General features: G+C 39.8%; 1 protein-coding gene across 4 annotated transcripts in view; it reads left to right on the top strand.

Annotated features, from left to right (window-relative positions):
* Window positions 1–19,178, top strand: part of LRR (Leucine-rich repeat) — a 68,270-nt gene that overhangs the window by 45,507 nt on the left and 3,585 nt on the right. For 2 of the 4 annotated variants that reach the window (XM_065226395.1, XM_065226393.1), the window contains exons 10-19: window positions 5,541–6,427; window positions 6,488–6,740; window positions 6,797–6,972; window positions 7,039–7,201; window positions 7,256–7,327; window positions 7,530–7,550; window positions 7,612–7,858; window positions 10,017–10,769; window positions 10,829–10,888; window positions 10,994–11,262. In XM_065226395.1, coding sequence (XP_065082467.1) covers window positions 5,541–6,427; window positions 6,488–6,740; window positions 6,797–6,972; window positions 7,039–7,201; window positions 7,256–7,327; window positions 7,530–7,550; window positions 7,612–7,858; window positions 10,017–10,769; window positions 10,829–10,888; window positions 10,994–11,262 — 2,901 coding nt within the window. The remainder of the gene's footprint in view (window positions 1–5,540; window positions 6,428–6,487; window positions 6,741–6,796; window positions 6,973–7,038; window positions 7,202–7,255; window positions 7,328–7,529; window positions 7,551–7,611; window positions 7,859–10,016; window positions 10,770–10,828; window positions 10,889–10,993; window positions 11,263–19,178) is intronic. The other 2 variants (XM_065226396.1, XM_065226394.1) reach the window with 1 other exon arrangement.

Genomic DNA, 19,178 nt, shown 5'->3' with positions numbered 1-19,178 from the left:
TCATTGGTAAACATTGTTCATTTGTTATGTATCGAATAATATTGTAACATGCAATAGTTTAATCGAATAAACAATAACAGCTATTGTTAGTATATGAATAATCAAAATGCTATTTTTATAAACAAGCATTAATAGATTTTACGCAATTTAAGACGCATGGCCCTTTTGCCCCATAGGGGTGGCCTCTTACCAACCGGTGAACACTCGTGTTCATTTCAGTTACCGTGGGGACGTAATTTGTGATTAGCCCGGTCCCTTTCAAATTGAATCATTATTTATGTACGGTCCTTATATTTGAAATGACGTTTCACATTCATGTAGTGATGGCCGATTTTCATTCGAATAATTGATTAATCGATTAACGAACCGAAAAGTAAAATATTTTTAATCTGTTATATCAACAATCAATATGAAACTAATGTTTTAAAATTGGCTCACTACTTGACTAGCCTATTGGTCCCAAGCAAATCGATTATCGTACCCCATTCTAGTCGAAATTCTACTACTACACAATGTTTGTTTTGATTCGTTATGAAAGTTTGACAGCTAAAATGAGGGATTCGTGGATTTTCCTATGTTTCGAGGGGTGCATCGATTAGCTTGGGACCGAAGATAGTACCAGATCTGAGCCAAAAAGTTGAGCACGTTTCTTCGGGACCTTCTAGTCTTAGAGTTACCTCTATGGTTATATCATAGAGGTAACTCTAAGACCACTGGGTCCCGAAGAAAATCATTATTATTTTTGGCTCACTCAGTACCAGAACAACGGTCCCAAGCAGTCCCAAGCTATTTCACTCACCCCTGCATGTTCTGCATGAATCCACACACCCCTGATGTTATCTGTCAAACTTTCATAGCGAATCAAAACAAACATAGTGTAGTAATAGAATTTCAACTAGAATAGGGTACGTTAATCGTTTGCTTGGGACCAATAGGCTACTAAAGTGGTGAGCCAATTTAAAATCGTTAGTTTCGTATTGATTGTTGGTTATATCGTGCCGATCGTGGTGGAAAAATGGCAGCACATCGAACAAAAAATAATCGATTAGTTGTTAATCGAGTAATTTAAAAATGGGACATCTCTGATTTTGGTGTGTTTGTTTTGATAAAAATGAGCGCAAAATTTCATCTCTACTGAGGGGGCAGCAAAACCACAAAATTACTTTGAATACGGGGGGTATTCATTGGATGAAAGGGACCGTGAAAGAGGACACTAAAATTGATGGTTTTTCTTCCGACAGTTTCATCTTAGTATTCATCTTTGCTCTTACTCCATTGCAGTTACAAAAAAAAAATTGATTACATTTTGAAAATATCGTTAACAACTTTTGACGAGAATTAATTTGAATTACATTGCTTATGTATGAAGGAAATAATATGAACTTGCAATACAGTGCAGAAACTCCTATAAACATCCACTATTTGACATATATGGAAGGTACCATTCTTGGTGGCATTCTTGCCCAACCAGACCCTAATAGCTTCCGATAAACCAGTGAGTTTGGTGTGAATTTGTTGGCCGGCCGGCCGCTGAGGGGACACGTGGTCGCGGGCGAATGGTCGGGGGAACGGTATTGTTACTGGGCGTCGTCGTCTTGTTGGGTTCACCCAGGGAACCAGCGTGGTTGGCCGTGGTTCGGGCTACGGCCAGAGTTGCCGTCGGGCGTGGCTCACTCTGGGAAACAGCACGCGATGTCGTGATGAGTGTCGTCGGTTTAACCTCAAAACTTGAGGACCGGCTAGGATTGCCGAGATTTGGTCCACCAGGGCGGTAGCACTGGGAGCTAGCGTGGGTTGTCGCGTCATGATTGGCGAAATAACACAAAGCCGATAAACTTCAGGCTACGCGCGGTACAGACTAACCCCTTTCGCTCCGTGGGTGTCTAGGGAAAACGGCCACAATCGCTCACGGGGTTGTAGCTTCGTCTACTTTTATTATTTTCGCACTATGGTCTGTTCACTTCAGTGTCTACTAGGGAAAAAGCCTCGATTTTCGCTGAAGACCCAGTAGCTTGCCTTCTTCTTTTTTTTTCTCTTTTTTTGTTCCTCTCTTTCCATTAGTCCTATATCCACCCGCGACAATCCAATAACCATCCCCTGCATAAATTTTAAGGTGTTCTAAATGTGTATTTTAACAAACTTGGTCTTGCTTTTATTATACATAAATACAACATTTTAACTTGTAGAGTGTGCATGCAACTTTATGTTACTAGCTAGACGTTTACCTAGTTCATATTCAACGACGATACCCAGTTCATATTCAATACGACGATACCCAGTTCATATTCAATTTTAGACATATACAAATAACAATTAGGCATATAACAATTAATCATTGAAGTTTTAATACGAATAAGTTTTTATTCGGCAAGCAAGTTGGAATATTAGGTCGCAAAGGTAATAAAGTCGACGAAGAGAATCTTCTCGCTAAGTCCGGCCAGAATAGCACATATCTATTATGTTGCTTTAGGAATTGTAGCAGCTGCTTTTCCAGGCACTCCTGGAGGTAGATCTCTTGATTGATGGTTCCCGTAGTAATGAAAATGCCGCTTTTTAGACCACACGTGCATATGGCTTGCCAGACGAGATATTTTTTCGGGAACTTTGATTGTTTGATGGTTTTGAAAATTTCAGCCACCTTCCACTTTCCTGATGCGGTATAAAGCTCCTGTCCCGGAAGCTGCTTGAAATCCGCCTTCACATAGGTTACGTCGTCCATGACGACACAGTCGAACTTTGTGAGCAGATTCGTATACAGCTTTCGGGACCGCTGCATTGCCGACGTGTTTTGATTGTAAACTCAGTTCGCCACCTTCACCTTCTTAAACATCGGCTCGTTTCTTGGCCCGCTGCACAGTAGTTTGGGAGACATTGAGCTTGCCAGCGACGTCCCGGATGGAGAGGTTAGGATTCCGCTTATATTTCACCGCCACCTTCTTCGTCGTCGCTGCCGATGCTATAACATTCCCCAGAAAACCATTCCCCAGAATCTCATTCCCCAGAATGCACCATTCCCCGGAAAAGCATTCCCCAGAATGAACCATTCCCCAGAATGTACCATTCCCCTGAAAAGTATGGCATGTATTAGATTGACTATTTTTGTTTATTATAGTCACTCCTGGAATCTTCTTTCGCGTAAGAAAAGTATGCCATGTATTAGAAAAACTTCTAAATTGGTCAAGAGGTTTTCCCTTCTTTGGAAATATAAGAAAAGAAAATAATTAATTCTTTGGATATACGATAAAAAAGGAATATTCCCTTCTTTTAATATATAAAAGAGAACATAATTAATTCGTTAAATATATGATAAAGAAGTGAAATTCCCTTCTTTGAAAATTTAACAAAAGGAAATAATTAATTCTTTGGACAAACGATAAAGAAGGGAATTCCCTTTCTTTGAATATAAAAAAAGAGAAATTAATTAATTCTTTGGATGTAAGACCAGAAGGTCCCGAAGAAACGAGCTCAACTTTTTGGCTCAGCTCTGGTACTATCTTCGGTCCCAAGCTAATCGATTCACCCCTCGAAACATAGGAAAATCCACTAACCCCTCATTTTATCTGTCAAACTTTCATAACGGATCAAAACAAAAATAGTGTAGTACTGGAATTTATACTGGAATGGGGTACGTTAGTCGATTTGCTTAGGACCAATAGACTAGTCAAGTAGTGAGCCAATTTAAAATCGTTAGTTTCGTATTGATTGTTGGTAATATTCCCTTCTTTTAATATATAAGGAAAATATATAATCAATAGCTTTTCGCAAGGGATTTGCGGTAATGATTATTTGAGATAATAACGTGTGGAATAATGTTATAAATTTGTAATCGGTAGTTCAACGTTCCATGCCCCGATTTTTTAATCCATCACGAGAAATTCTTCAACTCAGGTCGAACAATTCTTCGATAAGGTTTAACAGTTTCCGACTGGTTGAATTGGATTGCATAATAGACCCTTTGACTTTTTAAATGATGAATGAAGTGCTCGAAAACTTGAAGGTTGTCATTTTCTAAAGAGCTATAAAATTGTTTGGAATTGATAAATACATAGTTCCATAAAAATAAACGTAGTGTATCATCAATAGTAAAGTGACTCTAATCAGAGAGTTTTATCATGAAAAATATATTAAATCAAATGTGTAAAATTTATCGAGAAAATTTGTATTCAGAAGATGTATTATTCAGTGTGCAAGATACCTGCGGACCTGTTTATTTATGGACGGCTGTTCTGTAATATTAAACTGAAATATAATATCAAATGACAAAAAAAAAGGTGATAAATTACTAATTTCATCGTCTTTTCTGGGGTATGGTACATTCTGGGAAATGCTTTTCTGGGGAATGGTTTTGGAATGGTTTTCTAGGTTATAGAATCGTCGCTGCCACGTCCGCATTACGATTACTGCCGCTTCCAGGCTTCCTGGTGGTCGACAGACGCACTCCGAACACTTTTAAAACGTTTGTCATGGTCGATTTGGCCACATCCAGCAATTTTTCCAACTTGGCGTGTGAGGATGTCAGATTCTCTTGCTGCGCGAGCAAAATTTTGACACGTTCATGAAAACTCATCATAGCAACCCAACTTCCAAATGCAGCATTTCAGGTTTTTTTTTGCATTTTTGCGCGTTCCAGATTTTATTAACCAATGCTTTCTTCATTTCTTCTACATTCTTCACCTCTTTAGGTCATTTTAGAAGGTGCTCCTTCATAATGTCCCAGTATTTTTCTATTGGGCGCAGTTCCGAAGGTTTGGGGGGTTCAGATCTTTCGGCACGAAATTGACATCATTCGCCTTATACCACTGTAGCACGTCCTTCGTGTAGTGGCATGATGCCAAATCCGGCCAGAAAATCGTCAAACCGTCGTGAGCTTTCAGGAGAGGGAGAAGCCGCTTTTGGAGACACTCTTACAAATACACCTGTTCATTCATGGTGCTTGCGGTAACGAAAGGTGTACTCCGCTTATCGCAAGTACAAATCGCTTGCCAAATTAAAAACTTCTTGGCGAACTTGGACATCTTCTGTGTCCGGAGGTTCTCGCACACTTATCATTGGCAGTCACATACAGGCTTGAAACTGGTTAAAGTCCGCCTTCACATATGTCTCGTCATCCATTACGCAGCAGTGTGGTTTCGTTAACTACTGGTCGTACAACTTCCGGGCACGGCTATTTGCGACCGTATTCTGTTTCTCGTCACGGTTTGGGGACTTCTGAACCTTAAACGTACGTAGTCCAGCTCGAGTTTTGGTATTCTGCACGAAAGTCTTGCTCACATGCAACTTTTTAGCCACATCTCGAACTGAGGCGTTCGGTTTCCGTTTAAAGGCCCCAACCACGAGTTTGTGATCGTTCTCGTTGACCTGACGGCTTTTTTTTTGGATCTTCGCTTCCGATAAACAGTCAGACGAATGCTTTTTCGTGAAAAGTGGGATGAGTGCAAAGCGATTATGTGCGAAAAAATTTGATTAGAGAGTACCATTGCTAGTTTTATTTGAATTGCACCCAACAAAGCACATATTTTCATGTTACATTTTTTTTACAGCTGTTTGGTGCTTTACTACGCGGATGTTCCACTCATCTATTGCATTTGAATGTGGCGCATAACTCGTTTGGTACGAAGAAAGGCAAGGAAATCCCACCGTCGTTCAAGCAATTCTTTACGAGTAGCTTAAGTTTAAAGCATCTCAACATTGCAAACTGCAAACTTCCGTTGGAAGCATTGAAACATCTACTGCTGGGACTTGCATGTAATGAATCAACAGCTGGCCTGTTTTTGGATCTCAGTGGGAACTCTCTCAGCTCTCAGGGTGCGCATGTGCTGGAATCCTGTATCCACGGAGTACGCGTTCTATCAAGTTTAGATATTAGTGACAATAATCTCGATTCCGAGATGGCCTCCGTACTCACTGCCATAGGGAAGAATCCCTCTATTAAGGTGCTACACATGAGCAAATGTTTCACCGGAATGAAACTTAAGCATATTGCAACGGTTATGGAAGCTCTAGTGAATTTAATACAGAAGGATGATTTTCAGCTACAGGAGCTGGTGCTGTCGGAGAACAAACTGAAAAATGATTTACATAATTTCATTAATGCACTTGGAAGCAATCAAAGTCTGCAGGTTTTGGATATTACCGGTAACCTAATGGGCGATATAGGAGCACGTCTTTTGGCAAAAGCGCTACAGATTAATAATAGGCTAAAAACAATTTTCATGGATCGTAACAACATCACATTACAAGGATACGCTGACATTGTTTACGCTTTGGAGCATAATTTTTCAATGAGAAACATTCCATTCCCTGTATTTGATATTGCGCCCTGTTTAAAGCAACACCCGGACCGCACAGATACACTTATGCGCAAAATGCAAGAAATGCTCTCCCGAAACGGTAGTGGATTACGACGAGCTAACGGACAAGGATTTAGGTAAAATTTCCGCGTAATTAACGAAAAATGCATCTTCTTTACGACCCTTTGTTTTTGTAGACTGCAACATGGCTTTCTATTATCCTCTACCCATCAGATTCTAGACAAACTGGTAACCGAAACACAAGAAACCATGTCGATGCGACAAGGATCTCTCGAGGGTAATTTAATAAGGTTATTAGAAGACGCAGAAAATTGTAAGCAATTGCTACCAAAGCTGCAGGAATCGGTACGATGTGATCCTCATCCTATTGAGGTGCGCTTGGGAAAAATGAAGGTCGAGCTGAATTCAACAATTAACAACTATCTTCAGGTTTGAAATAACATGGCATTTCAAGATTTGTGCTCTACTTATATCTAATACTCTAGGAAACAATGGAGACTATGTTGCGAACTGGCATTGAACAGTGTCCAAAAACTCTTGGCAATCAAGTGGTGATAGCAGAACTCCGGAAAGGCTGTGAAGAGAGGTTGATAATTTCGGAGGAGTTTTTGCAATATTGTTTAGTGAATAGCGCTGGTGGGGAAATAATGAATCGAATCAGGTATGCCAGATGTTTTCAATGCTCGATCTGATCGTGAATTCAACCTTGTTATATTTGTTCACGCAGCGAAGTCGAACAATCTATGGCTAGCTTAATTTCGGACCGCGCCACAGATGAAGTACTTGAAGCATTGACCCGATACAAAAGAGGATTGGGTATCTCAGATTCACCACACAGCTTCATTGAGGACCCTCAAACGCCAGATACAACAAGAAGTCGTTCTAGTCAGGTATGCCCGATTGTACAATACATCTAGAGTGGGTATATATGTAAAATGTTACAGGGTTCCGATGGAGTTGGACAATTCGAAATGCGCGGCTTGGATTTGCCCAAATTAGGATTGGATTCCCCAACCGTAAGTCTATAACTCATCTGTTTAACAGAATCACATCTCTCCATTATTATCATTCAATTCAATTTCCACGCGAGGCATCATCACATTTCATCCATAAGCTTACATTGTAAATAATTGTGTTGTAAACAAAGTCCATTATCATCTGAATACATGTATACATTTTTGTACTATATTTTCACGTGTTCACTAAACCATCAATTAGAAGCTGGAATATTTAAATCTTGTAAGTATATTTTGCTTGCTATTGAAATAGTAAAGTGCTAATATAGTGTATTTTCCTACAGGCAACCCCACAACTACAAACAAAGCGCCGATCGGTAGCAAGGAAAGTACGTCCTCAGTCTGTGGTTGGACTTGGTATTGAAAATCTAAGCTTGACACATATACCGGACATTTTTAACACTCCATCGCCCGAACGCCATTCTAGTATTAGCAAACAGGAACCTACTATTGAACACAAAGAAGATGAATGTTGTGATTCCATTACCGAATTACCTAGTCAGTCTTTAACATTGCAACATCTAGTGAAAAGTAAGTATCATGTAGTTGAGTGAAGCTCTTCCTTTTTAGCTAGCGATATCCATTTAAGTCTGTTGCAAATACCATTAAGTCGCCAAACAACCAAATCCCATCTTCTCCGAGTTTATCTCAAGCATCCTGCGCACTTTCAACATGCATCTTGGTTGGCCTGCTTTTTCTTGACCTGGGCCCAGCTCAAATTTCAGCCGACTTTTTTTATTTCTTTATTTGGGTTCCTTCGCCATGAGCCCCTAGGTCTGCCTCTGCTGCGATTTCCTGCCGGGTTTCAATCCAGCACCTGCTTGCACATTTCGTTTTCGTCCCTCTGTAGTGTGTGGCCGACCCACCTCCACTTCCGTTCTAGAATTTCTGTTGATAACGGCTTCTGGTGACATTCGACGATAGAGCTCGGCATGCGAGATCCAGCTGTGTGACCACCAAACACGAATTATATACACCAGGCATCATTAACCGATGACGTGCAGCTTTTGGGTATTCTCTACTGATACGCACCATGTTTCGCTGGCATATAACAGAACAAATTTCACGCTGGTAGTGAGACTGAGATTTGAGGTCTTAGTTAAGACATCAAGGATCCAGAGACTTCCGAGTTTCTCAAGCTTACTCATAGGTGGATTAATTAGGATTTTTTTGAAATATGAGCACACTGAAAACATTGGGAATGCAGATTATATTTTTCCAATAACAAAATTATTGATTTTATCTGAAATTCACATAATATTCATATGATCACATGAATTCTATGTGATAAATCACATACACACTTAATCTAGCTTGGTAAAATCTTCAACAGCCGATTACCTCGGCATTTACTTTTGCTGATATCTTTGCAAAATGTCTCTTTGTTAGCTGATATCCCAGCAAAATGTTATTTGTTAGCTGAGTCTCGGCAATTGTTTTACTGAATCTCAGCAAAATAAATTGCAGAACTACTCGGCTGTTGGAACCTCGCCGAAAAAATATAAGTGTGTAAACTTCATTGGACACATAAGGTTCATGTGATTTGGTGGTGCGATTTCCAGTTATGAGATCACATGAAAGTTATGTGAAAATTTAATGGATATTTTCCATTGGAAATGTGATTTATTTTTTGACTGTAGTCCTTTCAAGATGTATTGTAGCAAAGACTGTTGGCATCATAGAGTAATGAGTTTTTTATCCTAGTAATGCCGCGGATACACTTGTATGACAAACTATGAACATGAGCATTATTTTTATAATAAATTATGAGCACATCCGTATAGTTTTTGTATAGTTGTTGCATAATAGTGCTCACAATTATTATACAAATAAATGCTCATGCTCCCGTACAGTCTAATCACATTGAGTCTAATGGCGTCATTCGGTTTAATGACCCAAAACAAAAACATAACTACGCCGTAGGATGTGATATCAATGAAAATATACATATCGACTTCAATTCGGTATTAGAAATAACCTTAGTTTAATAAGAGAAAGGTTATTCTCGAAAAACAGTTCACGTGGAAAAGAATGGTACATTTTGTGAATCGGATGAATTAACCATCATATAAAATGCCCATCTCAAAACCCAGCTAAAACTGCCATACTGCCTATAACCTGCAATACTGCCTATAATCCCATATCATTACCATATGGAGGCATTGAGAAAATGGCAGTCGAAGTTACGAATTGCGATTCCCATGTACATATTTGAAAAATCATTGTAAATATATTAATATTTTTTAATTTAAAATCAGTTGCATTGAAGCTTGCATGCTATGTTATATCAGCGAAAAATATGGCAACTCGAAAAGCAGAACTGTAACTGTAAATTTCGTGATTTTTCATTTATATATAAATTATGTCTATCGTCAATTATGCCTAACGTATTTATGTATAACGTCATGCACCCTGCTGACACAAGTGAGAAATATTTGCAACAAATCATCGAATTTCAGCAGGCTCCGTTACGATAACAATATTATTTGCGGACTACCAACAAATGACATTGTTATTGACACAAGATTGGAGGCGAACCAGCCTAGACTGAAAGCCTCCCTAATAAAGATAAATCAATCAATCAATTGTTATTGACACTATGCCTGGTACTTTGCAAATTACAAAATACTTTGTAGTTGTCCCATAATCCTGTCTATATAAATTTAATTTGTCAATACTTGTTCCTCAGGTCGACCGAAACGGGCGAAAACCCGTGCTCCAAAGAAACCAGTCATCACATTAGATGGATCTACGGCGGGCGTAAACGAAGGTATAGAGGCTTTTTTTAGGCCTGGTTCAGCAACACCATCAACTCTTACACCACTTGTCTCGCCAACATCGGAAGAATGTAGTTCGTTGTCCTTTGTGGACAGCCCAACGCTCAGCCGTGATGATGGGGGCCGTTTTAGCAATGTGACATCTGGTGAAACGACCCCTATTCTGGAGGAACGTAGGCCTATTAAATTAGAGCGAGCTTCTCCTTTGATGAAAAATGTTAACTGGACCTCCAGATCACGATCCTCAGATAATTTGGGAAAGCTTTCGCCGTCGACCAACAGAAAATCTCCGTTAGTAAAGAATAGCCCAGATCCTGAAAAAAAGCGATCCAGCGTAAATAGAACAATGGACAGTAATGTACCTAGTAATGACAAGGAAAAGTCTCCCAGTAATGAATCTGTCAGAAGTCAACATTCTGAGCTCCAGAAACCAGGAAATGGTATAATGAAAACACCAATAATTGCACCCAAGCCTCGACCATGGTCAGTTCTTGGGCATGAATCAAAGAACGAGTTTGGAACTAATGATTCTACCAAGACTACGCCAGACGAAATTGATGACGACGTGGACCTTGTTTTGATATCCGGACAAACACCGGGAGGTTCCATAGTTGGCATAACACCTGGTGCAATTAGTGGCAGAAGCATTATTGGAATCACTTCAGGTAGGATCTTTCTTTCTTATTTTTATCTATGCTCAAGTTAACTTAATTTAATATTTTAGGGTCAGTAACGGAGAAAAAGTCCGTTAGAGACATGGCGGCCAGTCTGAACAAACTTGGTGGTAGGTGCTAGTTTTTTTTTCCTCAAATTCGCATGCGACACAAATTTGTTTATTTTTATCACGTTTTGTTCTTTTGTTTTGCATGTTTTTTTTTGCTATGTGTAGTAGATTTAGACCAGAAAACTTCGCTCGATAAGCCACCGGTTCCAGCACCCAGAATAATACGAAGAAGCAGTTCTGGTTGTCAGCATTCCGAGAGCGATGCCAGACTAAACGAAAGTTGCACAATAGAACGCAGTAGCAGTAATACTGAATGCAATAGCATAACAAGCACGTTGAAACAGCAGATAAGAGACACAAACGACGAAACCAAAGATAGTGTTAGTCCAATTAATCGCATCGTTGCCGGCAAGAAAATCAGCGCATTATTTGAGGTTAGATTAAAGTTTTTTTTTCAGATTTTTCAATTATAATAATAGGATTAATATCCCTAATGTCGGCCTAAGTGTCCCTAACATTGGGCCCATACATACATTTCGAAGGAAAGCATTGCATGCCTATTTTTTGCGAGATTTTTATCGGTGGGCCCAATATTTAGATCCATAAGCCAACATTATAGCCATATAATAGCCCTATGATAGTTCAATCACACAAATTCTTCTAACATGTCCTTTACTGCCGCTCTTCGTATGTCGGTCCCATAGTCGTTTTTGTCAAAACTGAATTTTTCAATGCAAATGGTAGCTAACTACCCATATTTTCATAATACTGGATGAACTCATCAACTTTGTTCTGAAAAAGTTTGGAAAGACAGTCACGTTGGTTGTCCCATCACGTAAGAAGCAATGGTACGAAGCAAACTTAAAACGCGATTTTTTCGTCTTGCCGATTTTCGCTATGGGACGGACATGCGAAGAGCGGCAGTTTACTCTTTCCAACTTATGGTTACTTTTGTGCATCCTCAGCCTTTTGACTTTTTATGCGATAATTTTCACAAATCCCAGCTCATTTGACTGAAACCTTTGTCACATAATCTATGCTATAAAAATACTAGGGGCACGCAATAACTTTTCACTCCGACGCAGGCAACGGCTGTAATTAAATTAATTTCATTAACTACTGCTTTAATTACATTAATTACACAGTGTATAACATTAACTACTTTTAAGTCCATTAATTACAGTTGAAATTTTGTAATTAAAGTATGCAATCAATACTTTTAATTACATTAAGTACGGATAGATAATTTTAATTACCGTCAGTACTACTTCAAAACGCATTAATTAGTTCAAGTTCTTTTGATTCCATTTTTACTTCAACGCACCGGTTATTTGTATTGCATGTCCCTAGCAAAAATATTTATTTTCAAAGTCTGTTATGTCAAACCTTTCTAGACGAGAAGGAGTTAATTTTAAATATAGGGGAAATGGATGTAATGTCATAGGCTGACATTACAACCATTTCCCCTATATTTAAAATTAAATCTGCTATTTATCAATTTTATCTAGATGAACTTGGGACATTGGGACGGTACTAATGGATATTTTGGGTCGCTATTGAAAATTTAGTCGATTGCTGAATTTATGTATGGCCCAAATTAGGGGCATTAGCGATGGGCCCAATCTTAGATCCATAGGCCAACATTAGAGCCATTTCTCCTATTATTATAGTTATACCTTTAAATTTGTATCGCCAAATTTCACGTTCTAGCAGTTTACCATGTAGCAATGTGCTGTGGCTTTTTGCTCCAGAACTCCGAGAAAATGGGGTTTTTGTTTATGCTTTTCCAAATTTATTTATTAGGGTAAATGTCGACTTCGGCTTCCTTTTACGGATTTCGGCAACCAAAACTGAAACGGTATAGGCTGGCAAACAGCACAATATTTTTGTTGAGAGGATACACAATTATGTGGGACCCGTACAGAAGGCCGAATCACAAAAGGGCGAAGCACAAAAGATACCGAAAATCGAAAAGGCCAAAACCAAAAAGGCCGAAAATTGATTAAAAACTGAATTTGTTGAAAAACGCATCCATACAATATGTTAGTCTTTCTGCTCGCACAACTCACTCGGCTCGTTAAATGATTAATTGGCGTTAACGGCACCGTCGAAAAATTTGCTCTTTCAGCAAATATAGACAGTTTCTTATGGGAATTTTCGGTGGAGTGAAAGGATAGTACAAAGTCCGCCATGTTTCACGCACAGTCTGACGTTTGCTTATGGATTTTCTCATAGGAGTAAAGAGCTACAGAGTCGCCGTCAACGCCAATTCACAAAAAATGTAGCCAAGATGAAATTAGATATAGAGGTGTTCTCACTTGCTCACTTTTTGGGGGAAAAAACAGCTGCGGGTAAGAAAAGGGTAAGGAAATGAGAGATGTGATCAGGGTCCCACAAAGTCACTTTCAATCGAAAATCGTCAAGCGACGATGAAGCTGTCAACCATCACTTTCAATTGAAAGTCATTATGTCTTCTCTTCGAGCATATCCTCGTCAACATCAACAGAACCACTTTCGATCTGTTTTCATGCTGTTTGTTTTGGCTTGACTCGTGTTCATTTCTTCTTTCATTGTAAAATAAGCATTGATATTATTGCATTGAAACGAAGCTGTTCGATCCAAATTCGTGCAGTTTTTATGAATTTTGTTGCTTGTTCACTCGGTTCATTTAAGCGTATGCGCATAGATCTGTGCACGTGGATGTCAAATTTATCATTGTCGGGTTGTTTGTTTGCCCATCAATATGGGTATACTTATTAATCGGGGTGACGTCTAGAGATCGAAAATTTAAATCCAAGATGGCAGCTTCCAGTTTAAGAAAAAGTGGAAAATGCTGTCAAATACTTATCAATAAAGGTGTTTTGGGAATCGGGATGATGTCTAGAGGATGAAAATCGATATCCGACGCCATTTTGAAATCGAAGATGGCGGCTTCCGATTTACGAAAAAGTGGAAATGCACATCAATATTGGTATTTATGTAATCGGTATGAAGTCTACAGATCGAAAATTGATATGCGACGCCATTTCGAAATCCATGATGGCGACTTCCGATTTCAGATTAAGTGGGACATACTGTCAAATACCCAAAAATAGAGGTATTTTTGGAATCGGGATGGCTTCTAGGGGCAGGAAATCGATATCCGACACCATCCATGATGGCGACTTCCGGTTTGAGAAAAAGTTGTAAAATCTATCAAATACCCATACAAACGGTTTTTTAGAAGCAGGGTAGGGTCGATATCCGACGCCATTTTGTAATCCAAGACGGCGGCTTCCGATTTGTGGAAAAGTGCCAAATATCCTAAAATATGGTTATTTTCAGAATGGGGATGAGACGTAGATGCCGAAAACTGATGTCACGCCGTCTTTAAATCTAAGATGGCGGCTTTGGTTCAGAAAAACTGTGAAATACTGTCAAATACCGATCAATGTGTTTTTTTTTTTGGAATCGGGTTGACATCTAGAAGAAACGGCGCCGGTGGTGTAGTGGTAAGCGTGATTACCTCTCACCCCAGCAGGCCTGGGTTCAATCCCAGTCGGCGCCGCCGGGATGTTCTGTGGCATAACATCTCTGATCACGCTTTCCTTCGGATGGGAAGTAAAGCCGTTGGTCCCCGGTTCCTGAGTTGATGGGTCGATAGGTAGGGTCCAGGTGTGGGAGCTGCCTTCCTGGCACGTCGGTAGCATTGGTGCTCAGCACGGAAAACAAGATCGACGGAAAAAACAAACCAAAGGAAAAAAAACAAAAACATCTAGAAAAAAGAAATCGATGTCCGACGCCATCTTTAAATTCAAGATGGTGGCTTCCGATTTCAGAAGAAGTGTCAAATAGCCTACAAATGGCATCGAATATCGATTTTCAGCATCTACGCGTCGTCCTCGTTCCGAAATACCCAGATCTTAGGGTATTTGACACTTTTTGTGAAACCCGATGGCCGCCATATTGGATTCCATATATATTCCATATATCGATTTTCGACATTCAGACGTTGTCTCCATTCCGAAAATACCCATATTGTAGGGTATTTGACACTTTCTGAACCCTGATGGCTGTCATATTGGATTCCAAAGTGGTATCTGGGGGCTTATTACGGATGTCACTTCACGGTGAAAACTTGTCACTTGTCGTCACGGTGAAGTGATTCCCATTTGATTTGTACGGCAATCACGGTTCTTATTATGAGTATCACTTCCTTATCACCGTGTAGTGACACCCGTAATAAGGCCCCTGATCAAGGGGGGCGACACATCTAAATCTCAAGTTTAGATGCTCAACAAATCTCACACTAGCGAATCAATCTTCGAAAAATCTTCTTTCATTTGTCGCATCTACTTGCATCGCTCATCATCTTTTTGCAGGAAATCTTCAGAATCGTCATCAATCTTCTTTCTATCTACTCAGCGTGCGCGCAGTTAGCCACAGCAAAACACAATCTTTTTTGCATCATAGATAGAGTCGTCCCCCTCGCCCCTGATATTGATTTTTGGCATCTACGCGTTGTCCCTGTTCCGAAAATAACCATATTGTAGGGTATTTGACACTTTTTCTGAAACCCTATGGCCGCCATATTGAATATCGAATTTCGGCAGCCACGCGTTGTCTTCGTTCCGAAAATACCCATATCTTAGGGTATTTGACACGTTTTATGAAACTTGATGACCACCATCTTGGATTGCAAAATGGCGTCAAATATCGATTGTCAGCATCCCCATTCCGAAAATACCCATATTTTAGGATAGTTGACACTTTCTGAATCCTAATGGCCGCCATATTGGATTCCAACATAGTGTCGGATATCGATTTTTGGCATCTACGCGTCGTCCTCGTTCCGAAATACCCAGATCTTAGGGTATTTGACACTTTTTGTGAAACCCGATGGCCGCCATATTGGATTCCAAAATGGCATCGTATATCGATTTTCGGCATTCACACGTTGTCCCCATTCCGAAAATACCCATATTGTAGGGTATTTGACACTTTCTGAACCCTGATGGCTGCCATATTGGGTTCCAAAGTGGTATCTGATATCGATTTTTGGCATCTACGCGTGGTCCCTGTTCCGAAAATAACCATATTGTAAGGTATTTGACACTTTTTCTGAAACCCTATGGCCGCCATATTGGAGTCCAACATAGCATTGGATATCGAATTTCGGCAGCCACGCGTTGTCTCCGTTCCGAAAATACCCATATCTTAGGGTATTTGACACGTTTTATGAAACTTGATGACCACCATTTTGGATTGCAAAATGGCGTCAAATATCGATTGTCAGCATCCCCATTCCACCCATATTTTAGGATAGTTGACACTTTCTGAATCCTAATGGCCGCCATATTGGATTCCAACATAGTGTCGGATATCGATTTTTGGCATCTACGCGTTGGTCCCGTTCCGAAAATAACCATATCTTAGGGTATTTGACACTTCATAAAACCAATAGCCACTATCTTTAATTCCAAAATGGCGTCGGATACAATTTTTCAGCATCTTCGCGGCATCCCCGTTCCGAAAATACCCTATTGTAGGGTATCTGACACTTTTTTCTGAAGCCCGATTGCTGCCGATTGAATTCAAAAATGATGTCGAATATCCATTTTCGGCACCTTCGCGTCGTACCCGTTCCGAAAATACCCGTAGTGTAGGGTATTTGAAACTTTCCCTGACCCCGATGGCTGCCATCTTGAACTCCAGAATGGACTCGTTAATTTAATTTTCGTTTTATATAAAATAATATATTATTACTACATATAATCCGGATGCCATCCTTATCGGCAACCGATATTGTGCGGATACTATCCGGATATTATATTTTGATGCCTGCGTCGGCGGGTTGTGACAAGTCGAATGAGCCCCGAATTGAAGTGAAAGTGGAAAAAACGAAGGAAGCCGTTTTCGAGTCATTCATTGCGTCAATTGAAACAAGTCTTTGCTTCAAATGAAATGAACTGAAGCACTTGACGAACGAAACAAGTGATAGTCCAGTGTTCATCGTGACTCGATAACAAGAAACACGATGACTTACACCAAAATTATATTGCTCGAAATGAAGCGATTCTGCGGAGAGTTCATTTTCTTTTCTTTGTTTCGAAAATGCAGAACCCTGGATGTGATAAAGGTGAACGGTTTTTTTTACGCATACACAACATTCTGATTGGGTAGCGAGTTGCGCAAGCAGTTGAATGTGTGTAACTAGAACGTTCAGCAAAACGGGCCAAGAGCAATATCGCTGCTAATAACGATTTTCGATTTGAGAAGAATTTAATCTTGAACGAAGCCATCATCGTCATTGAATACTCAAATATCTGGAAAAATAAAGCTAACTATCACTTTCTCATTCAGCAAATGAAGCCTTTCTGCTCTTACAACTGAGTCACCTCGTTTAATGGTCCGCAGTCACAAAAAACGAAGTCTCTTGTCCACTTTGTCGCTTTCCCGAGCTTTTAAGACCTTTTGTGATTTGGCCTTTCGTGATTCGGCCTTTTGTGTTTTCGGCCTTTTGTGTTTTCGGCCTTTCGTAGTACTCCCCAATTATGTAGAGCGTGACATAATATTTACACCTTTCCTATGGGTTATGACTGTCAAGTCAACTCAAGGCAAAGAAAGCGAAATTTTGGGATTTTTTTTTCTCGGAAAGGAAACAACATATTTCAAATCGGGTTCCACTTTTTTTTAACTCTTTATTTGTTCCAAATTCAAAATAAATTAGGTACATTTAATTTTGACCTAGGTGCTCCAGTTTTTTTTTTTTTTTTTTTTTGGTTTTGTTTTTTCCGTCGAAATGCTTGTTTCATAGGCGAACAAAAATTTGTGGCAACCCTGAGGCAAATCAGGGAGGTCCGAAGTGAAAATATAATACAATATAGGCTCAAGAATGCTACCCTGAGGAACTCCAGATCTAGCAGGTAGTTGATCAGATTTGGAATTTTGATAATTTACCGGACGAGTTATGTCAGTTAAATAATTTTGAACTAATTTCATAATATAGAGTGGAAAATTAAACTTTTTCAATTCAGCAATCAAACCTTCATGCCAAACACTGTCGAATGCTTTTTCTTTGTTTAGAAGAGCAACTCCAGTTGAACAGCCTTCAGATTTGTTTGGACGTATTAAATTGGTAACTCTTAAGCGTTTATGCAAAAATTGAGTTCGTATTGATGTGAAGCATCATTCTATTCTAAAGTATCTTTTAAAAAAGTTTACTTATTGAAGAAAGCAAACTTGTTGTACGGTTGCTAGAAGCTTCAGCTGGATTTTATCCGGCTTCAAAATTGGAACAAATTTTGCATTTTTTTTATTTATCAGGAAAGTATGCCAAATGGAAACATCTGTTAAATAATTTTACCAAGAAAGACAAGGTACTCTCTGGGAGTTTTTTTGATGAGGATATAGAAAATTCTATCGTCACCTGCTCCTATTGAGCATCAGGTTGCTCGGGATTATCTGAATATTTTCTCTGGGGAAAATATTTTTGATGATTCCTGGGCGACTGATTTGGACGAAGTAAGATCTATAACTAAAAAGTTTCATAATATGAAAGCAGCATAGGTAGCTCCATTTACTCACTGAATATTGTTAGCAGCGAGGGGAGCAGGTATAGATGAAGAAGCAGGGGTGATATTTGTACCTACAGGAATTTGTTTTTCGCTACCGCCGTGACAAAACGTCAGCATTACCGAACTTAGCAGTAGGCACATATTCGATAGTAAAATCGTATAATAAAAAAATTAGCACACAACGTTGTAAATGATTAGCGAAGTATACGGGAATTCCCTTGCTTGAGCCAAAAATCCGTACCAATGACGCATGGTCTGTCTGAAGACGGAATCTGCGCCCGAAGATCATCTTATGAAATTTCGTCACAGCTAATACTACAATCCCAATACAATCCCTCACGGTCCGGTTGACTGTACCGCTGTTCAGCCTTCGTGAATGCGCGGGCGGTGTGCTGTACTACCTTGATCGAGCCATCTGGGTACCTATGACTGATGGTAGCGCCAACACCGACCGAGTACTGATGAGGCTGTAACGCGCCATTTAACCCCGTTGAATAGTCACTACATATCCGAATCGACCCGCTTGACTTGCGGACCACCACGATTGGAGCGGCCCCCTCCGCGAAGTCTACTGGCGTGATGATCTGTTCCTGCTCCAGTTGGTCTAGTTCTAGTTCTAGATCCACAGCCCGCTGCATCGCGTAAGCGACCGGAGATTTGCCTGACTTCAGCTCCAACTTGATCTTCATCTTCGTACAGATGCCCAACTTGTCGGAGAAAACCGCTGGAAGGAGTGCCTTGAGTGTCTCCACATAGGATAAAGAGAAAGAGAAAGAGAAAGATTAGTAATTTCC

Source organism: Ochlerotatus camptorhynchus, unplaced genomic scaffold, assembly GCF_037179485.1.
Source record: "Ochlerotatus camptorhynchus isolate MF236.1 unplaced genomic scaffold, CSIRO-AGI_Acam_v1.1 ptg000250l, whole genome shotgun sequence".
Taxonomy (NCBI): domain Eukaryota; kingdom Metazoa; phylum Arthropoda; class Insecta; order Diptera; family Culicidae; genus Ochlerotatus; species Ochlerotatus camptorhynchus.
This window is presented reverse-complemented; position numbering and strand designations above follow the sequence as displayed.